Source organism: Colletotrichum karsti (genome assembly GCF_011947395.1).
Source record: "Colletotrichum karsti strain CkLH20 chromosome Unknown Scaffold10, whole genome shotgun sequence".
In the NCBI taxonomy this organism is placed as follows: Eukaryota; Fungi; Ascomycota; class Sordariomycetes; order Glomerellales; family Glomerellaceae; genus Colletotrichum; species Colletotrichum karsti.
The window spans coordinates 160754-173443 of NW_024065910.1; the positions used below are offsets into that span (position 1 = coordinate 160754).

General features: G+C 54.8%; 5 protein-coding genes across 5 annotated transcripts; 3 read left to right on the plus strand and 2 right to left on the minus strand.

The window, feature by feature from the left end:
- Nucleotides 1–61: 61 nt before the first annotated feature.
- Nucleotides 62–1450, minus strand: CkaCkLH20_03914 (acyltransferase; the record flags this gene model as incomplete). The annotated part of the gene is made up of 1 exon (XM_038886633.1): nucleotides 62–1450. The coding sequence occupies one exon, from the start codon at nucleotides 1448–1450 to the stop codon at nucleotides 62–64; it is 1389 nt and encodes a 462-aa protein (XP_038747883.1).
- Nucleotides 1451–2466: 1016 nt separating this feature from the next.
- On the plus strand, nucleotides 2467–4158 carry CkaCkLH20_03915 (cre-bre-3 protein; the record flags this gene model as incomplete). Its single annotated transcript, XM_038886634.1, has 6 exons — nucleotides 2467–2602; nucleotides 2671–2918; nucleotides 2974–3294; nucleotides 3364–3594; nucleotides 3647–3831; nucleotides 3885–4158. The coding sequence occupies 6 exons, from the start codon at nucleotides 2467–2469 to the stop codon at nucleotides 4156–4158; spliced, it is 1395 nt and encodes a 464-aa protein (XP_038747884.1).
- A 216-nt stretch (nucleotides 4159–4374) lies between these two features.
- Nucleotides 4375–6081, minus strand: CkaCkLH20_03916 (hexose transporter; the record flags this gene model as incomplete). Its single annotated transcript, XM_038886635.1, has 3 exons — nucleotides 4375–5058; nucleotides 5120–5780; nucleotides 5831–6081. The coding sequence occupies 3 exons, from the start codon at nucleotides 6079–6081 to the stop codon at nucleotides 4375–4377; spliced, it is 1596 nt and encodes a 531-aa protein (XP_038747885.1).
- A 981-nt stretch (nucleotides 6082–7062) lies between these two features.
- Nucleotides 7063–8947, plus strand: CkaCkLH20_03917 (uncharacterized protein; the record flags this gene model as incomplete). The annotated part of the gene is made up of 5 exons (XM_038886636.1): nucleotides 7063–7150; nucleotides 7206–7392; nucleotides 7453–7567; nucleotides 7628–7662; nucleotides 7717–8947. 5 exons carry the CDS (start codon nucleotides 7063–7065, stop codon nucleotides 8945–8947), a joined length of 1656 nt encoding a protein of 551 aa, XP_038747886.1.
- Nucleotides 8948–10557: 1610 nt separating this feature from the next.
- On the plus strand, nucleotides 10558–12450 carry CkaCkLH20_03918 (LCCL domain-containing protein; the record flags this gene model as incomplete). Its single annotated transcript, XM_038886637.1, has 1 exon — nucleotides 10558–12450. The coding sequence occupies one exon, from the start codon at nucleotides 10558–10560 to the stop codon at nucleotides 12448–12450; it is 1893 nt and encodes a 630-aa protein (XP_038747887.1).
- Between the last annotated feature and the right edge of the window lie 240 nt (nucleotides 12451–12690).

Consider the following 12690-nt stretch of genomic DNA (forward strand, 5'->3'; position numbering starts at 1 on the left):
TAGCAATAGCAGGAACAGTAATGGAAATCGCAATAAAATTTCTAAGATTATTCTATGATATCTATGGCTTCTCAAATTTCTTATTCATGTGACCGACAGGCAGGTGTGGCTTGCTCTCAAGATCCCGGTCCTTAGGTGCATTGAACCACGCCTCAATCCATTTCGATAACGGACCACTCTTCTCCTCAACTTGTTGATAGTAGAAATGAGCAAACAACCATGTCAGGGAGAAGATGATCCCTGCTGTTGCCATCCAAACGACAAAAAGCGTCCAAGGGTGCTTCAAAGCATCATCCATAACCGGATGAGGTGACTCCTGCGGTCGAAGTAACGTCCAGAAGAAGTCCCTCAATGGACCTTTCAGGATGATCGGGGGGAGTTGGTGTACGAGGTACCACGAGAAGGAGATCTTCCCCAGATACTGCAGTACAGGGGTTTCGAGAGGCCTCGCGACGCACGGTGAAGTGGCGACAACTGAGGTGACCATCAGTCCTCCCAGGGACTGCCAACAGGACCGAATGACGGAGAACTCGTTGGGCTTGGATGCGGCCCATCGCCTTGAACGGATAGACGCCAGCCATTGATATCCGACATGGGCTTCTCCAGTGCTTTCGTTGCCCTCAAAACACATGAGCCACAGCCCGGCGAAGAGAACTAGAGTCTTCGCAAGGCCAACGAGTCTGACTCTGCTGGATGTAGGTCGTCGAGAAAAGAGCTTTGGCGATCCGATACACCATTCGTAGTCCGTTTTGAGTAGCGTTACGACTTCCGCCAGCCAAGCTCCACCGAGGAAGCAAAAGAGATCCCAGTTCCCTTGGTATGTGAAGTAGAAAGCCAAGGCGATCATGCCGGTGAGCCTGTATGAAGTATTCCATAGAGAGCTTCCGAGAAGGGTGAGGTAAAGAACACAAGAACCACGGAAGATGACGGGGATGGTCCACGTCTGGTTGTTGAAGTTCTCGTGCCATGCCATGCTGACGGGCTCTACGATGTCAACCAGGTACTCTATGAAGTACTTGAAGTGTTGCAGTGGTGCCGTCCATGGCTGTAGGCCTTTCGTTACATGTGCCGGGAAGGGTCGAGTTGTAATCCCGATGAAGTAGGCAATATGCGCCAGAATGGTGATGGGAACGACAGGAAGATAGAGCCTCAACCACCTCCTCAACAACGCAAGTTGGAAGTAGCGAGAGAATGCCGACTCTCCACGGCAAGATTGAACGATGCTTAGTGATATTCCATACCCTCCGATGATGAGGAAAAGCGGCACCATCGAGTGGACAGCGAAGGGAAATCGCAAAACTGGTAGCTGAAAGAACCAACGGTTGTCCGATGCTGGAGCCGCCCAAAATGAGTTGTATGGCGTGGCGAACTCGCCCATGATGTAGTGATTAAAAGAGACTGAGATGGCCGCGATGGCGCGTATGCCATCTAGCCAGCGTACTCTTTCCATTGATGATTAGACTTCGGTTTGCATGTACTTGTTGGTGATACTTCGGATTGCGTCGCTGCGTGTTGGTGTTGGACGATGAGAGATGTGTTGATGGCAAGGAGTCTCCGGATACGGAACGACGAGAAGGGCAACTTCCAACGGGCGGAAGATTGTGGATCAACGCGGAGTATATCCTCTCGAAACCGTGAAAAACGCCCGCGATGTTTGCAAGACTGTCGCATCCTCCAGCTTAAAGATAGAAATTGCGCACGCGGTCACATCGCACGCTGCCACCAAACGCCAACAGGTTTCATGGGATCCGGTGGATCGGGACGGAGGCCGTCTCAGATCGCGGATGATTGACTCGCCTCCCTGCTCATCTAGTCGCAGCCAAACTTTATTTCGATGTTCCTCGCGCGCCAATCCCTGGCTTTTCAGATGACGGGCGAGTTGATGAGCAGAGAATCTGCAGTCCTTCCTGGGCTGAATCGCATACCTCCTGAAAACGACAAACCCTTTTGAATGCTACCATCATACTTTGGATATGTGCCAAGTGATGTTCCCAGGTGAACAGTTTCAGTTCCTGGGTTGCATTTACGCCGCGGCCATGGACTTTGGAGAACCTGTCACTTACGTAGATCTCGCTATGAAGCAGAAGATCGTCACCGGCTGACAAGGTCTTCCCGCGCACGTCTAAACTCCGTAGGGCTCCAACCGTCTGAATCGCCATGTCAGAGGCCGCTTCTGGATGCCGACAGACCAGACTTGGCACGTTTGATGGCCGTGAGTGAGATGCTGCGACATCGACTGAATCATGACGAGAAAATGCTCGTACTTCCGAACCTTTCGAGCAGTTCGTCGCATGATTCTCCGATTTGCCGGCGGGAGCATGAGATGTCGCACATCCATCACGCAAAGATGTGCCGCGCGTTCGTCTGGACTCTCACTTATGATAAGTAGAGAACTCTCCGCACAGGCTTAAACCGGTTTTTAACATTCAATCATCCCAACTTTACTCCGATAATTAGTCTTTCGCCATGTCTGAGAAAGAATTAGATGCCAAGAGGCACTTCCTCAGAGGAGGAATCCCTCGCACAAGGAAGGACCTGTACACCACCATCACAAAGTACAACTCGTACATCTTTCCCTTTACGCTTGCAGCGACATTCTTTAGTAAGTAAAATCATCTTTACGAACTTTCCTACTAGTAAGACAATATAAGCTGATCACGATTTACACAGCGCTCTGGAAGCTGGCCCATGTCACACATCACTATGGCAACGCAGTATCACCGAATAACCATTGGAACTGGGCCACAATCTTCCAAACCGCATTACTAGCGGTTGGCCTCATTGCCCAGATGCCACCTTACGTATCTGTCATCGGTCTTTGCATGCCCATGCGACCTGCAGCGAATGCTCAAGCCCCGGTTAAGCGCGACTTCCGCAGTCTAAGGGTGTGCCTGGTGACCAAAGGCACGAACTTTGATGTAAGTCATTTACACCTGTGCATTACTGAACAATAACTAACAAGGCATCAACAAGACCGTTATGAGAGCAACTCGAGCCTGGGCTCAGCTTCAGAACATCCCCGGTGTGCGGTTCCATGTCGTCCTCGATGACGAGAAGAGGGAAGTGCAGTTCCGTCAGGCGCTGCCGTCCTTCGTTCAGATCATCGTGGTCCCGTCCGCCTTTACTCCCAACAAGGCCAAGTACAAGGCCCGCGCTCTTGAGTTCTACCGCCGGAACCAGCAGTTGAGCAGCCGCGACTGGGTTCTCCACCTCGATGAAGAGTCGATGATTGATGCGGATGTCATGGATTCATGCATCGACTTCATCACACGAAGTGACCTTGATGTTGCCATGGTACGAATCTCCAAGTCCCAAGCTTCGTTGCATGTAGATAAAACCAGCTGCTGACTGAGTTTCAATCAGGGTACTTTGCACTACAACGACGTGAACCACTGGAAGAACGGCTTCCTAACGACGGCCGAGACGCTCCGCAGCCAAGAAGACTTTGGAAAGTTTTCCTTCTCTGTCCGGACACGGAACAAGCCCATGCTCGGTTGGATGCACGGCTCATGGATCGTCATCAACGGAGCCGTCGAAAACGCCGTGACTTGGGACACCGACTGCCAGGCCGAGGACTTCTGGTTCGCATATAACGTACGTAATCTTTGACCGTCTCTCTAAAGCATTTTGACTTACTTTTCTTCAGTCTTCGGCCAAGGGGTACCGGTTCGGCTGGATCTGGAACACCGTCCACGAGCAACCGAATGAAACCTTCCACGACTTCTGGAAGCAGCGTAGGAGATGGTACACGGGAATTCTCTCCATCCCCAGCATCGTCGTTCAAATCTCGCTGGTCCTCGGCGTCATCGGAGAATTCGTGTACTGGATTGGGTAAGATCCCTCACATGTAGAATACTCGAGCAGAAGCTAACATTTTGCCTCAGACCTGTCTACACGTCCCTCGGTGGTGCCTTCATCATCCCCAAATGGCTTTACATCTGGGGCTTGTGGCATCTTTCCGTCGATACTCATAGTCTCATGGTTGCATCGTTCATGCAAGACCTCACGGCACCAGCTGGGGTGACCTGGTTGCAGACGGTTCAACATGCTCTCCAGACGATCATCCTGGCGCCGTTCGTACGACTTGTTCAAGTTGCTGCGCTTTTGACTTGTGTTTTCAAGCCCGCGAAAGGGTTCGATATTGTTTCGAAGATCTAAGTGTGGTTGATTTTGGTTCATAGACTTAGCGACATTTGATTTTGAGATTTGGCTAGATAGGGTATGCTGGCATTACCTTTCCGGGAGGAAGCATGAGCGTTCAAAAGCGTTGCTCATATTAGGATACCCTAGTCAGCCCGGCACATCATTTCAGTATTGCATATACCATAGATATTGTTCATAGACATATGTACATGACTACCTTTTAGCCATTGTCTAGCCGCGGGCTTTGTCTTCCACAGCATTCTCATGAATTTCCAGCACAGTCTTCTCCGTCTTACGAGCCACCTCCTCGGTCAGCCTATCCTGGTTACCATCCAAGATCGCAGCCGTCTCCTCCAAGCTCATCTTGCCCGTCTCAACGAACAGGAAGTACACCACCACCGCCTCAAACGCCAGCCAGACATTATAGGTGATGTAGTATTTCCACTTCGAGTTCGTGACGCCGACGGGGTTGGCGTACTGGTTGAAAATGAGAGCCATCGCGACGAAGAGGTTATACAGCACCAAGCCCTTCGCGCGCAGGTTGAACGGCAGGATCTCCACGACGTAGGTAACCTGGAGAGCGCCCCATCCGAAGTTGAAGACTACATTGAAGAGGAAGATCATGGCCAAGACGCCCTTGGCGAGAGCTGGCGATCCGCTGCCGGTTAGGTCTGTCTGCTGCTCGTATGTTGCTTGGAGCGCGGTCCAGGTCACGTAGCAAGCTAAAGAGCCGAGAGTTGAGAAGAGGAACATTGTGCGACGACGGAAGCGGTTGACGAGAAATGAGGCGATGAGACCCCAGATGAGGCCCCAAAGCGTCATCAAGGCGTTGATCAGAGTCTGGGTGTCTTGCGATGTGTAGCCGATTGAGTTCAGGATGAGACTCAGGTAGTATGAAATGAGGCCGTTTCCGCTCTGAATAGTTCGTATTAGCTGACTCGAACACATAGGCAGTGGTCTTGAAGGAATTACGCACCCATTGTGAGAAGAAGCCGACGGCTAGAATGATAAAGAAACGTCGTCGATTGCCCGGTGTTTGGAAGAACGACATGTACGACGTCGACCGCGAAGCCTCCGCCTCGAGTTGCAACGCCGTCCTGATCTCTTCCATTTCCAACGGCACCACAAGATCCGAAGCATCACCGTTCGCGTGGTACTTGATGATCAAAGCTTCCGCTTCAGCATATCTCTCTTTCGAGATGAGCCATCGAGGCGATTCCTCAATGAAGAAACAAAGGCCCAGCTGGACGATGCTCGACACGCCCTGGAGGATAGAGGGAATGCGCCACGCCCAAGTATTCCCGATCCGAAACGTTCCGAATGTGATCCACGCTGCTGACAGCGCACCGAGTCCCCATAGTGAGTTGTAGATACTCACGAGCGGGGCGCGTTGGGACGGGTACGCCAACTCCATGATCATGAGAGGAGCGGCTGTGATGTTGAGGGCCAGGCCAAACCCGAGAACACCACGCGCCGCGATGAACATGCCCACGTTCTGTGCGGCACCTTGGAGAGCGACGCCGATGAGGAGGATGGAGGCGCTTGTCAGCAGGGCGGGCTTTCTTCCAAAATGGTCGCAAAACCAGGCGCAGAATGGGAGGGCAACGAGCTGGCCGACGTTTTGAATGGCGTTTAATCTAAGACAACGTCAGCTGCACTCTCGTGAGATGTTGTCGGTTCTACTCACAATCCTAGTTGCTGGGCATCTGGGTGATTGAACGATTCTTGCCAGGTATCCAGACTCTGCAGTCCGTTCATCATACTCCCATCATAGCCTGTTGCGTAGGACGACACCAGCGACAACACGAGGACGCAGTTCAGCTTGACGATGCCGCTGTTCGAGAGCCATTTCAGCGCGCCTCTGTTGTTCTCGATGGCAGCTTCGACGGTCACAGGGATGCCGACCGGCTCCGTGGCGGAAAGCGTGTCCTTCGCCATGTTGGATCTACGGACACTTCAGAGCACTCACGTTCGCATGCGATGTAATCGAAGTTCGGCGGGGACAAGTTGGTAGATATGGAACGAAACACAGCCGATAACCATCCCAGAAAACAGCTTCAACCCCCCGCGGCCACCGATATCAGTAGCAACAGAACCGGCCATCTTCCGGGCCGGAGGACGAAGGATCTCATCGGGCCCAAGCCGCTCGGGGGGGACACCGCCTTCATTTGCTAGATAGGGAAGATCTGTACATGCTTTGTGGGGTCGCGAGCGCCTCGTTGTCGGCAACGGTAATCGGTTCTGGGCAATCTCTCGGGCGAAAGTCTGCCGGATCAGGCATCGCGGCAGATATGCGTGCGTAACGTGACCTTCCAGGGGTGCGGAAATATCGTCCGGGCCTTGATATCTATCAGGACTATCAGTGCCGATACGCCATGATACCAACACACAACGTATGGCTCGCCTATATCTGTAAACCAGCCCGAGGTTTATCCCCGGTATCCATGGCATGGTGCCACTCCTGCGGATGAACATGTGGTCTCTCTTCTCCCCCGCAAAATCCAACGCTCGTGACCCCGCTCGAGGTCGGCTCACTAGCGCAGCGGCTTCGATCCCAAGTTGGGGTATGTAACCATGCCAGGCCCCCGGAGGTGGTTCACCGGTTCCGGCCCGGTTCGGACCGGGGATCGAAGTGAAAGAATTGGTATCTATGATTGGCGGACGTAATATCGAGAAAGAGAACTCTTGGGAGTGGAGGCAATCGTGGAGAGGTTGGCGTGAGGGGTTCTTGATCGTGCCCTGTAAATTCCCCAGACTAGACATCTAGCGGTATTGGCACTCGCGTCCTTCATGACGAGTGTTAGCCGGGGTCATGTCCGTGTGCGTGAAGAATGAGATATATAATGGCATCCGTCGAGCAGTTGAAGATGTTGTGGTCTTGGCATCTCGACCAGTCTTTGGGATCCTCATCGCGACAAGATGCATGCCAAAGCAGCGTTCGCTTCGCTTCTGAGCTCCGGCGCCATGATGGCGGTTCATGCCGCCAGCAAGCCAATTCTCTCAGCCAGTAAGAATCGGTGAAGGGAGGAAAGAAGTTCACTTTAACTTACACACTACTACAGACGCTCAAACTCTGTTCGACTACTCGATGGCGGTCCAGGACTCCAGATGGGACGATAGCTACAAGCTGGTGTGGTACCAAGACAAGGGTCCGTGGTCCATCAGGTTCACGGCCTGGTACACGGCGGGGCTCCTCCATCGCAACGAGGGCGACGATGTCGAGAATGCAAAGGCGGCCATTGAAAACATGTGAGTTGGATTGATCGAAATTGCAGGTTTCAAAGCTGATTTGGTGTTCCCAATCTGCAGTTTGGCGAGCCAGATGACGTCCGATTATGAATCGGCGTGGTATGGAACTTTTAAGCTCTCGCCCGACGAACCCGACCCGACCCCCAACTCCACGCTTTATCCACCGGAGATCTATGTAAGTGGATAGGCCTCCACGTGGGAACTTGGACGAAGTGGTTGCTTATGCCGACTTCAGACTACGTACGACCCCAATTGGAGAGAGTTCATCGGGTAAGTCAATGTCAATAAACGAGAGTATCGAAGTGAGAGCTCACACATTCGCAGCACACAGCTCATCCAAGATGTGGAGCTTTACTCCGACCTCCTCGGAGACGACCTCGTCAAGAAGATCGAAAACGCGCTCGAAATCCAGGCCGTCGGCGCCATGAGACGCAACGGCAGCTACCCGGAAGACGACAACCTCATCCTCGGCTACTCCAACCCGGCCCTCATGCGCGCCCTCACCGTAGGCTGGATCGGCGCGCGCCGCCAGAACTCGACCTTCGTCGACTTCGCCAACACGCAAGGCACCGACCTCCTGAAGCTCTTCCAGTTCAACGGCTCCAACACGCTCGGCGAGTACAACGCGCCCAACTACTACGGCATGGACGTCTGGGCTCTGGCCGCCAACATCGCGTACGGACCCCGCAACGCCACGCTCACCAAGAACGCCGAGTTCATCCTGACGGAGCTGTGGAGGGACACCGCGCAGCACTACAACCCGTACCTCGGCAACCTCGTCGGTCCGTACGACCGCGCGTACACCCGCGACATGACGAAACACTCTTCCATCCTGCCGATGTACTGGTGGGCCGTGTTCGGCCGCGAATACGGGCCGCAGCCGCCCAAGGGCGAGGGTGACCTCCTCTTCGACGCGGCGCAGGGTGCCGCGATTTCGCTGGTCGCCGAGACCGTTTCCAAGTTCATCTCGAACAGCACTGCCTCGGCGCTGAAGTCTAAGGGTCCCTGGACCGGTTCGCGAAGCCTGAGTAGGGTGATCAAGGAGGAGCTCGAGACGGACTACACCCGCACGACCACGTCTTGGATTAGTGCGCCTCTCATGGTCGGTGGTCAGCGGCTCGCCGAGACCAAGAACCGTGGAAACCAGTTCGTCCCGGCCATCGCACACTGGGCTTCGGATCCGGCTCATAAGCCGTGGCCCTACATCGGTTTCTTCGTGCTGTATCCGTCAGCTTCGACCATTGATGCGGTTGCGGGCGAGAAGTTCCTGAGTGTTTCGTACCCCAACAAGACGCAGGAGGGTTCTGATATCTTCACGTTCGCCTTGTCCGGGATCCCGCCGTCGTGGACTCTGGGAGGGAAGACGATCACCGGGCTGGAGGATCTCCCGTGTTTAAACGTCAATGTTTCTGCCCCGGGGTTGGATAAGCTGCCTGTTTCGTACGGCCAGCAGCTCAGGAACCATTGGTATTACAACGTGTCGTATGCGGTGCCGGCCGACTTTGAGGGTGTTCCGCAAGTCAACTTGACGATGGAGTACACCTGCGAAATCTAGACTCAGAAGCAGTGGACTAGATAGAGGATGGGTTCATGTAGATATCATAGTAATTCGTCATACGTAGAACGTTGTAAAAATTTCTCATTGTTGACACCTTAATTGTTACCCTTGATATTCATATGAAGCCTGGAATATGTTACTGTGATGCTCTTTTGCGTAAAAATGGCATCGTTTGTTTGGTGGTATTATTATTGGCTCTCGCGGTGGCTTCAGATGGAGGGCCATCATGCCGTATGAAAAAAGGAACATCGTGTCATGTAACGCTTTAGAAATAACAGCCGCTCTCTTTGCTCTCATACTGGAGTCACTGAAGGTGTAGATTTCGTGTCAACAAAGTCGTCAGACCGAATCAAATCCAATGTGATAAAGTGACTTACTCGAATTCCAGATCCCCGGACTCAATCGCAATTGCTGACACCACCACATGGCCGTCTGAAAGATCGGCCTCAAGTGGCGAACCGGAAACCCGCGCCCGAGACGGCGCATTGATGCGGTGCCGAGATCCGGGTCGCAGGCCGTCATGGTCGGACTCTTCTTGGCTGCATTTCGGAGTCCGTCAAAATGTGCAAAATCGGTCAAAACCAACACTCTCACGAACGAAATTGCATCCCGCGATGGCGAAAAAGGTCCGGACATTTGGTGTTCTCAATTGATTTACTTCTCATCTCAGTCTTCCCTTCACCGCCATGTCAGTTTCAGGCCTCGAACCAAATCCGAGTCTTCAGCGCGGTTAAGCCGGGGTCCCTTGCAGTTTCATATTGGGTGGACAAACTCGAGAGTCGGGCGTCGACGGCAAACACCAATGAAAGCGGCTTCAAGATGCACGAAGCAGCTCTCATCCACTCATGTTCTTTAGATTTCAACTCACTCTCTTTCTTTCTCATCTCTCAACCGCCACCCGTCTACCAACCAAGCAAAGCCATGCCGACATAAACAATAAAGAGATCGACGTCGCAGTCCGCTTCAAGCTTGCCGCAATAGTTCAGGTCCACTAATTGTCTCAGTCAGGCGCCATTTTCTCCCTAGGTACGGAGTAATACTACTCGTAAAAAAAGCTCAGACGCTCGTGTCTCAAAAAGCAGCTGGATCCCTCGTCCCTTTTTCCACTCTTTTCCTTTTTCCCATTTTGACCCCCTGAGACTGAGACCGAGACCAACTCACTTGTCAAGGGCGGTCGAAAGGTCGTGTTCCCCCACTGCGAAAAGGGTCCGTCTGGTATTACTGGAACGCCCCCCTCCTCCGATCCTCCCGATTACCGTGCCAATTTCCACGTCGGCGGCGTTCTTTTTCTTCTATGAAAGTCTAAATTTCGACCACGTCGCCCGCAAATCGCTCGGATCGTGGCGTTTTCCTGCTTTTCCGTCAGCCGCTTCAGCTACTCTCACACTCACTTTACTTACCCCTGAATGAGCAGCACGCTCGTCTGACAGCATCTGCCTCTCACACACACATTTCACCGATCCAAGGAATCATCCATGAGAGGAACCAAAAGCAACAGTGTGAGACGAAGGAAACCCGCACCCAGGACCCGGCCCGGATCTCCGTGAAAGGCCCCGTGGAGCAGCACCACCAGTTGAGAGAGAAAGAGAGAAAGAGACCGGAGACAAATGGGCGCCGCCGGTGAAGGAGGAGGTGGCCGACCGGGGCCTCGTCATCCCGCCCCCTTCACAGACGACCCGGAAACCGACGCCCCGACGCGGCGCGGCAGCTTGGGGGACGAGGAGGCCCAGCTCCTCGACGCCGAGGAGTTCGAACTCGAGCCCCGGAACAGCAGCGGCTCCAGCACCTCGTCGATCCTGCAGCAGAAGTTCCCCGCGACCAAGAAACGGCACTGCATCGCCGGCCCCCAGCCGCCGAGGGTGCACAAGATCCAGCCCGTCCTGCCCTGGATCCAAGATGCCCCCCCGCGGCTGCTCGAACGCCTGGCCCCGACGCCTCGCCGAAAGGCTGGCCTCGTCGCCGCGTTCCTGGCCCTCTGGGCCGTCGCCTTCTCCATCCCGCTCACATCGTCACGCGCCATCAAGGACGGTCTCGGCAGGGACGTGCTGAACCTCGACTGCTCCGACACGCTGTGGCAGTTCAAGAATGACTGCGGCCTGGATGGCGCCGACTGCCGTCCCTTCACGAACTCGTCCTTCTCTTTCAAGTGTCCGGCGAATTGCATGGCTCACAAGCTCCTCAACCCGCACGCTGTCGGGCCTCGGGAGATTGTGTACAAGCCGTTGGTGGTCGGCGACGGGGTGTACCGGGGCGACTCCATGGTCTGCGCGGCGGCCATTCACGCGGGCATTATCACCGACTTGAGCGGAGGGTGCGGTCGCGTTCATCGCATCGGACAGCATGAGAGGTTCAACAGCTCATTGAAACATGGTGTTGAGACCGTCTCGTTCGACTCCTACTTCCCACTCTCATTCAACATATCGGCGGACTCATCTGTCCAGTGCGGCACAAGGGACCCTCGGCAGTCTCTGCTCCCGATATCCCTCTTCTTCACGACCGTCTTTTCCATCTTCACGACGTCGCCCGAGTGGCAGTTCTTCGTCAGCTTCCTCGGCATCTTCGCACACGTCAGTTTTGGCTCCGACCCCCCGACGGCGTCCCGGCACGTGGCCACCGTCCTCCCGGACCGGATCTCCATGTTCACTGGACGCCTCCTCCCGGCGGCCTTCTGCGCCGTCGTCATGTACTGGATCGCCGTCCGGCGCACCCTCGCCGGGCTGAGGGCGCAGTTCGAGAAGACGGCCCTCTGGCTCGGCGGGTTCTGGTTCGGCGCCCTCTCCAACTACACCTTCGCCTGGATGCCCATCCAGCGCCTGACCGCCCACGACATCGAGTCCCAGCCCGGCGCCAAGCCCGCGCTGGCCCTCATCCTCACCGTCTTCGCCTTCGTCATGGCGAAGCAGGTCTACTTCTTCTGGCTCGAGGGCCGCCTCCCGCGCTTCCTCGCCCTCTACGCCCTCTTCCTCCTCGGCATCATCGTAGGGCTGTCGATCCCCGGCGTCGACCTGCGCATCCACCACTACATCATGACCTTCCTCCTCATCCCCGGCACCAGCATGCAGACGCGCTCGTCGCTGTTCTACCAGGGCATGGTGCTCGGCCTCTTCGTCAACGGCATCGGCCGCTGGGGGTTCGACTCGATCCTCCAGACCCCCGACGCCCTGCGCGAGGACGGGCCCTTCAACTCGCTGCTGCCGGAGCTCGCGGGGTCCGTCGTCTCCTCCGGCTCCTTCGAGCCCAGCATCGCCTTCAGTTGGCTCGTACCGCCCGCCGCCGCGACGCGGTTCGACGGCATCAGCGCGCTGGTCAACGACGTCGAGCGGCACCGGTACTACTTCGCGGACGGGGACGCGGACAACGAGTTCATCTGGATGCGCAAGCCCAAGATGGCGTTGCCCGAGTATTTTAGATTTGCATACATGAAGGACGGCGTCACGTTAGATTACACACCGGCCGGGACCTGGCTCGCGAACGGCACGTGGTTGATGCCTCCGCAGTAGAAAGTCCAGGTCACCGGCGTCTAGAGTATAGGTATACGGCATACGGCATTCTCATTTTTAGACTGGTTGGGTTCTTTCATGTAAGGAGTAGGAGCGATAGCGACATTTGTGTTTCGATGGCAGTTAATACCACCACTTTTTGAGGTACGATGAGGAGAGTCTCGTGACGATGTTTTGTGCTTGTTCAAATCAGGAGCCAATCGTCATGAGTGATTAGCGGTGCCGTGTGACGCTGAATGT